Here is an 8,511-nt window from a genome sequence, read left to right on the forward strand (position 1 = left end):
TTTAGGTGTTTAAATTGTATATTTCTCTTGATTAAAAGCACTTTTTAATTTTGTTTGTTTAAATTTATTAATATTAATAATAACATTTAAATAAGTTTAAATAATTTGTCATTAAAGCTTTAAAATAAGATTTAAATAATTAAGTAATGATTAAAAATGATTGGGGTGCAATAAAATCAGTGGTCAAGGGTTAGTAGTGGTCTGATGATGTGTTAGTGATATGATATACATTTTATAATGTAACAATGAAAACAGATTAAACCATTATACAGACTTAGGAAAGTATAAAATCAAAATGTACTTAGAAATATATAATAAAAAAAAAATTATTATGTTTGATCTAACATGGTTTCAAATTATATTAAAATGTAGTTAAAAACAATTATGTCTCAATAGTATATTTGAAATTTATAAAATAATATAGTTTAAAAGTGATAAAAAAAATTTAAAATTATCTTATATAAAGTGAACAGAGGATTTCTTGGGTAAAAGAAATACAATAAATGTCAAATAGTGGTTGTTACACATGACAAGTGGAAAAACGCAAAAAAAAATTGTAGGTAAAACAGGGCTCGAATCGAAGACCTTGAGGCTAGCGTGCGCAACCACCTAGGCTAAGGTGATTTTTCTTTTTGAAAACTAGGGGTGAACCAGTTTAGTTAAAACCGTAAAATCGTCTAAACCGGTGTTGGATTTATATTCTTACCTTCGGCCACTTGGTTTAAAAACTTTGAAACTATAGCGAAGAGTTTGGTTATAATTTATACAAAAACCCTCCGTATAAAATAAAACCGGACCGTAAAGATTTATATATATTTTATTTTCTTCAATATATTGAGTAAATTTAATTATTTATATTCTAACTGACTAAAAGAACATCAAGTTAACTCTACTGAAAATAAACTGTGCTAACTTCTTAACTCTTATAGTCTTATAGCCCAATGACAATTGTTTCCAAGCCTACTTGCCCATGTAATTTCTAAACCTAAAAGGGCCGATGGTTCCTTTTGTGCTATTAACGTCATGTTAACGGTTAATTATGTAATCCTTGTTCTTGTCCAGTAAAATTTTATACTAGTGTTAATAATTAACGTTAACTTAATCTTTTGTCTATGCTTGAAGTATCTTTCTATCAAATTTTATATTCTAATAGTTTATATTTCATTTATGCTCATATTGAAAACTTTGCAATGGAAAAGGAATGATATTTTCTATTATTTTTTTATTTTCATATGTAGTTTATATAAAGGCCAAACAAAGTATAAATTATGAATCAAACCATAACGGTTCAGTTTGGTTTAGTTTTAAAACTCTATTCAGTTTGTGTTAGTTTTTATTATAATAAGAAAATCATTAGTAATGATTTGAGTTACTGTTTAACCAAAAACCATAAAAACTGAATCTTTTTTTTTTTAAACGTAAACTTCATTAACGAAATCGCCGGCCCCAACCAGGCCAGCCAAACAAAACAAAGAAAATTACATATTTACAAAAGAACACCAACCCCCCATGTACACCCTTTGAATCTAGCTCTATTGGAAAACCATAAAAATCCTAACGTCTTAACCTCACAAACAATTTTTTCAATCTTAACCGGAATATTGGAAAACTTGAGATTATTTCAAGCACGCCAAATGCTCCAGCACACAATGATGATGATACCTTGGATAGCTTCTTTTTTCTTATCCGACACCCTTAACTCCGCGTAAAAACCGAGAAGATCCGAGAGGGAAAAAGCGAAGATGTTAGGGATTTTACACCACGCAGACACACCATTCCAGATGTTAGAAGCAACAAAACAGGAGATAAACAAATGTTCCGAAGTTTCCTCATCCGAACCACATAACGAACATGTCGCGTCTTCACCCGACTGACCCGATTGCCAGGTCCAACTGTCAGACCTGTCTGCTACTTGGACGTTACTAAGATCCGAGATCAGTTGCGAAAGATCAGTCAACAACTCCTCAGGGTCCGACAAAGCACGCCAGTTGCAGTTAAAAACGTTATCAGCTCCATTCCTCGACATCCGGTCAGCAATTTTGCAGTCTTTGACAGCCTCCAGCCTGAATAATTCCGGGTATCTCAGTTTCAAAGGTTCACTGCTCAACCAGGGATCCAACCAGAAAGAGATTTCCTCTCCGTTCCCTACCATTCCTCTGAGATAATTCCTGAGTGGGACGCCTCCAGCCTTAGTGTTACTGCCTTAGTGTTACTGAACACTTTTGCAATGTTGCACCAGGTACCATTCAAGGCTTTTTTATAAGGAATTGTTTCCCATCTCGTTTTCTTAAAATGAAGGGCATCAATGACATTCTTCCAAAGACTATGTTTTTCATTTTTATAACGCCAAATCCATTTAGTCAGCAGCGAAATATTGATCTCCCCAAGCTTGTTAAGGCCCAAACCACCATCTTTTTTCCGACACGTCACCCGCTCCCACACCACCCAATGCATCTTTCTTTCCTCGCTAGAACCGCCCCAAAGGAATTTTTTAATCAATGACTCCAAATCCGCAATAACCTTTTTGGGGGCTTTGTATAACAAAAAGTAGTATGTTGGCAAGCTTTCCAACACCGATTTAATGATGACAACTCTACCCCAATAGATAACAAATGCGACTTCCACTTTAGCAAACGGTTTTGAAACGTCTCAATAACCGGCTGCCAATTAGCGATCCAATTCATGTTAGCTCCCACTTTAAGACCAAGATACTTGAAAGGGAGAGCATCCGGTTTACAACCGACCTCGATAGCCAACCCCCCAATTTCCTCCGCGCCCACGCCGATCCCGAAGAGATTGGACTTCTCAAAGTTAATATTTAAACCTGAGCTTAAGTAGAAGCACCTTAAGATTCTCAAAGTATTCTCGACTTCCTCCTTAGACCAATCTCCAACCATAATAGCGTCATCCGCATATAGAAGATGAGTGATAACCGGTCCGTTATTTGGAGCAGGTATCCCTCTAATAATCCCCGCCTCCCTAGCACAGCTTAACATACACGAAAGCGCTTCCATTACAACCAAAAAAGAAACGCGGAGAGCGGGTCGCCTTGTCTCATACCTTTCTCGCATTTAAACTGAAATGTAGGGGCTCCGGTCACCAAAACAGAGGATCTTGCCGACTTCAGAATTCCTAAAATCCAATTACACCATAGACTTGGGAAACCCATTTGAAGAAGAACATTAGTCACAAAGGTCCGTCTCACATTATCGTAAGCCTTTTCGAAATCTATCTTGAGGAAAAAGGCCTTCGACTTCCCTTTTTTAATCCAATTGATGAGCTCGTTGATGATGAGAGACCCGTCCAGGATGTACCTACCCGAAAGGAACGCCGATTTGTACTCCGAAATGACTCCGCCAAGCACTTTTCTCATCCGGTTAGCCATGACTTTCGAGATCACCTTGCTAATAACACCTATAAGATTTATAGGACGATAATTATTGTGAGAAACTGGATCTTTAATCTTCGGAATGAGCGCGATAAACGAAGATCCACTTCCAATATCAACTACCCGACGACGATGAAAGCTTGATATATTTTTTTATTTTATGTTTTTTTATTTCTATTTTTATGAAAGCATAGTCGTATTCAAGTATAAGTATTTTCTTATTGTAAAAGATTTTTGCACGTGCTTTAATTAATAACTTTGACGGCGTATAATTGTGCATACCGTTTACTCGGCGACTATGAAGACTAGATTTTATTTTGTATTTTATGTTCAGTATTTAAGGTTTAAACGGAGTCGCATTTAAAATAAAGTTTTTCTTTGTATCATAAGCAACTTTGGTATGTGCTTGGATTAGTAACTTGGGGAACACAATTTGCGTACTTCTACGACCGGATGACGATGGAGACCGGTACTTTTTTCTTTTTTTTTCATGTTCGTAGTTTTACTAACCGACTGACAATTAAAACTAAATATTTACCTTTTTTGTATGTGTTTAGTAATATATAAACGTTTCCTGTTTCATAATTTCAAAATTTTCAAATTATTGCTCTTTATTTGTTATTTAATGTTAGTTTTTTCTTAGCAGAAATTAATCGTAAATCGAAAAATAAGTTGCCGGTGAAATGGACCAGTACTGCTTTAGGTCACTTGCTGAAATTTCTTTAGCCCACTGCAGTATGGCTACTCACTTTATTAGCCCAATACATAATATATGAAGGTCACAATATTGATCCCATTTATAAAGGATCTGGTGACAATTTTTCTGCATAATATTCAGGCGTATGTACTTTTGGTCTCCAAAGTGTTAATACTTGGTTCTGGCGAATTAGCAATCATCTTTCACTTTTTCATTTGAGTAAATTGCCATTTTAGTCCCTTAGTTTTGTCCAAATTTGTCATTTTAGTCCAAATAGTTTTTTTTTTTGCCTCTGGGTCCCTAACTTTTCCCTTTTGTTGCCATTTTGATCACATACACTAACTCCATCTAAAAACTCCATCTTTAACCAAGGGTATTTTGGGGATTTTCATTTTAAATGTTTTCAATTGCCATTTTGATCCAATTCCAAAAAATCAAAAAAATTCCAAAAAATTCTAAAAAATCATAAAAATTCTAAAAATCCGTTTCGGCGCGAACCGTTTCGAACCCGAACCGTTTCGAGCTCGACGCGAACCGTTTCGACCCGTACCGTTTCGACGCGAACCGTTTCGACCCGTACCGTTTCGACCCGAACCGTTTCGACCCGTAACGTTTCGACCCGAACCGTTTCGACCCGTACCGTTTCGAGCCGAACCGTTTCGAGCCGAACCGTTTCGAGCCGAACCGTTTCGAGCCGAACCTTTTCGAGCCGAACCGTTTCGAGCCGAACCGTTTCGACCCGTACCGTTTAGACCCGAACCGTTTCGAGCTGAATCGTTTCAACGCGAACCGTGCCTCGAAACGGTACGGGTCGAAACGGTTCAGCTCGAAACGGTTCGGTTCGAAACGGTACGGGTCGAAACGGTTCGCGTCGAAACGGTTCGGCTCGAAACGGTTCGGCTCGAAACGGTTCGGCTCGAAACGGTTTGGCTCGAAACGGTTCGGCTCGAAACGGTTCGGCTCGAAACGGTTCGGCTCGAAACGGTTCGCGTCGAAACGGTTCAGCTCGAAACGGTACGGGTCGAAACGGTTCGGCTCGAAACGGTTCGGGTCGAAACGGTTCGGGCCAAAACGGTACGGGCCGAAACGGTACGGGTCGAAACGGTTCGCGTCGAAACGGTACGGGTCGAAACGGTTCGCGTCGAAACGGTTTGGGTCGAAACGGTTCGTGTCGAGCTCGAAACGGTTCGGGTTCGAAACGGTTCGGGTTCGAAACGGTTCGGGTTCGAAACGGTTCGCGCCGAAACGGATTTTTTGGATTTTTTAGATTTTTTTAGAATTTTTATGATTTTTTAGAATTTTTTGGAATTTTTTGGAATTTTTTTGATTTTTTGGAATTGGATCAAAATGGCAATTGAAAACATTTAAAATGAAAATCCCCAAAATACCCCTGGTTAAAGATGGAGTTTTTGGATGGAGTTAGTGTGTGTGATCAAAATGGCAACAAAAGGGAAAAGTCAGGGACCCAGAGACAAAAAAAAAAAAAAACTATTTGGACTAAAATGGTAAATTTGAACAAAACTCAGGGACTAAAATGGCAATTTACTCTTTTCATTTGATCAGTTTAGCTTTTAATCTATATTATCTATAATAAGAGATTATTGTCTGATGTAAATCTGACTATGTGTCAACCATTAAGGTATGTCACTTGTCAATGATGATGTTATAATTCCATTTTGTATATTTACATACCATTTATTTAAAGGTGGCCCACATTCTTTCTTCAAACCACTGCCCAAATTCAAAATTATAGCTCCAGATTCAAAATTTAAACATGGCTCCAAATTCAAAATTTAAACAAATGAGGTATAAAATGCTCAACTCTCTCTCTAAAATCCATAACAACATAATTCGTCTCTCTCTATCTTCTTTAATTTCCTCTCTCTAAAATCCATAACAACTCTCTCTCTGTAATATCTGAATCTCCTGATTAACTTACGCAAATCTTTTGTGATTAGGGCTTGCATCTTCCTCTGTAATATTTGCATCTTCCTCTGTATTCCTCCGTCGAATCAGGTAATCAGCCGTACAATTTTCACTAGGTTAAAAAGCATTTATGTTTGGCAGAGTATTATGAGCTAATTTCACTAGGTTAAAAAGAATTTATGTTTGGCAGAGTTTTATGAGCTGATATTTGTGCAGTATAATCTTATACAGAGTTAAAAAATATGAATACCCCGATCTTACAAATGGTGATGGACGAGTTTTTTATTGAAATTACTAATTACTATGGTTGTGAGTAACAAGTTGATTGTTAATTTAGGTTATGGGGATTTCCGTGTCATCAGTATGTATCTGTGGTAGAAGAAGAAAGAATTTCAGGCATGAGAACCAACTTAAGAGTTTTTTTTTATTAGTTATTATAAAGGAAGATATGTTCTTGCTTATAAAGGTGAAGTTAGAATTGATGACAACGTTATCGGAGAAAGGTCTGGTGGCAAGAAGAAAGACTTTCAGGTATGAGTTTTAGATTTATATATATAGATATATAGATCATTATAGTGTCGGTGTATAACGTTTCAATATGCTAAGCGTAATGGTTATTAACGTTTTGGTTGAATTTTATAGGCGTAGAGCGGAAACTGCTGGAGAGGTGGAGGCTTACAAGCGATGTAACTGTAAGAAATCCAAGTTTTTGAGGCTGTATGTAACTTTGTTGAAGAAGCAACCAGTGAGAGTTTTTTGGTGGAAAACTTGGAGGGGTCGGTGACGTTGTCAAGGTTGTCAGGAAATGCAAAGTGATAGCATTTCCCTACAACCCTCGACAATGTCACCGACCTCCTAATCTGAGCGAAGAATCTTATTGGTGCTAATCTGAATGGAATGATGGATCCTTATGCAATCATCACTTGTGGTTCAGAAAAGCGGTTTAGGTAATAGATAGTATAAATTAAGTTTGTTGTGAAACATGTATTTGGCAAAGGTCTGTTTTATGTTTGAAACCTCTGTTTGTTGTGAACAGGTGTTAGAATATAAAACAGATGTTTCAAACGACTGTTGGGTTAAACAGTGTTTTGTGTAGAAAATACTGGTTGAAACCACTGTTGGGTTAAAACGGTGGTTGAAACCAGTGTTGGGTTAAAACGGTGGTTGAAACCACTGTTGGGGTTAAAACGGTGGTTCAAACCACTGTTTTGTTCCAACCCCTGCTTGAAATACTGTTCGGTTAAAACGGAGGTTTGAAACCATTGTTGGGTTAAAACGGTGGTTGGAACCACTGTTTGGATGTGTGTTGAAAGTGTTTGGATGTGTGTTGAAAGTGTTTGGATGTGTTGAAAGTGTGGAAGCGAAGGGTAATAAAGTGGTTTTGTCATTTGGTGGTTTCATATCAATGTAGTTCTATTTTTATGTAGTGAAATTGACTGAATTTATGAAATGTTTTTAGAGCTTTATTGGAAGAACCAAGACGAGAGGGTTTTTGAACTAAAGTATATGGATACATCAACACATCTCCTGGAAAGTATAAAGGCAGAATGAAATCATACCGGTGGATGGTTAAAAGGAGAAAAATTGTGGATCTCACCGTAGATAGCTGGAACAATTTTGTAAAACTTGGATTTTGTATAGGCTTCTCTGTAGTTTGTTTGTTGTTTTTGTTCTATTTGGGGTGTATTTGTTCTGTTATGGCTAATATAGCAGTTATCAGATAGAAGCATTAGCTCGGGCAATTAAGGAGAACACTATAGTGTTCTTGGAGACGAGATCAGGCAAGACGTTGATCGCGATTATGCTTTTATGTCACTACGCTTATCTGCTGAAAAAACCCTCCCCGTGTATTGCTATGTTCTTGGTAGTTGGTACCCACTGTTGTATTGGTCAAACAGGTATGTCGGTTGACTTAGTTGTTTCTTGAACATGTTTTCAACATGTGGTTAAAGCATACTAATGGAAGCTTTGTCTGTCTTATTAGCAAGCGGAGTATGTGAGAAAGCACCTTGATTTTTGGAATGCTGCTGATTGGAAGAAACAACGATATCAGAATCAGGTGTGACAAGTCAAAATTTGACTTTTTTGTTGACCGCATACAATCTCATCAGAATTTTGACTAATGATCAAATACGTAAAGTAACTCTGAGGCAGACAACTGCAGTCTTGAGTAATAAACTTTTATTATGTTACTCTTTACCTTTGTTGTATCATGTAGTTTTTATTTTTCAATTTAAACTGAACACACGTATATGTTATACATCATTCTTACAGCTATTGGTCATGACCCCTGACATTTTAAGGAATGCATTGAGGCATAGATTCTTAACGTTGGATATTATCAAGGTGTTAATATTTGATGAATGCCACATCGCAAAGAAAAATCATGCGTATGCTATCATCATGAAGGTATATTAATGATCGTAATTTTTAACGTTATTAATTTGTTTTAGTTGAGTTTAAAAATTGAAATAATATTTGTTCAAATCACTGCTTGAAA

The 8,511-nt window shown here is 36.8% G+C and overlaps 1 protein-coding gene across 1 annotated transcript; it reads right to left on the reverse strand.

Moving 5' to 3' along the window:
• Positions 1-2,495: 2,495 nt before the first annotated feature.
• LOC110888013 lies at positions 2,496-3,014 on the reverse strand. The gene has a single exon (XM_022135560.1). The coding sequence runs from the start codon at positions 3,012-3,014 to the stop codon at positions 2,496-2,498; it is 519 nt and encodes a 172-aa protein (XP_021991252.1).
• Between the last annotated feature and the right edge of the window lie 5,497 nt (positions 3,015-8,511).

Source organism: Helianthus annuus, chromosome 11, assembly GCF_002127325.2.
Source record: "Helianthus annuus cultivar XRQ/B chromosome 11, HanXRQr2.0-SUNRISE, whole genome shotgun sequence".
In the NCBI taxonomy this organism is placed as follows: Eukaryota; Viridiplantae; Streptophyta; class Magnoliopsida; order Asterales; family Asteraceae; genus Helianthus; species Helianthus annuus.

Bases quoted from the DNA above. Each gene is read 5' to 3' on its own strand.
- LOC110888013 (XM_022135560.1), bottom strand. From the start codon at position 3,014: ATGGAAGCGCTTTCGTGTATGTTAAGCTGTGCTAGGGAGGCGGGGATT.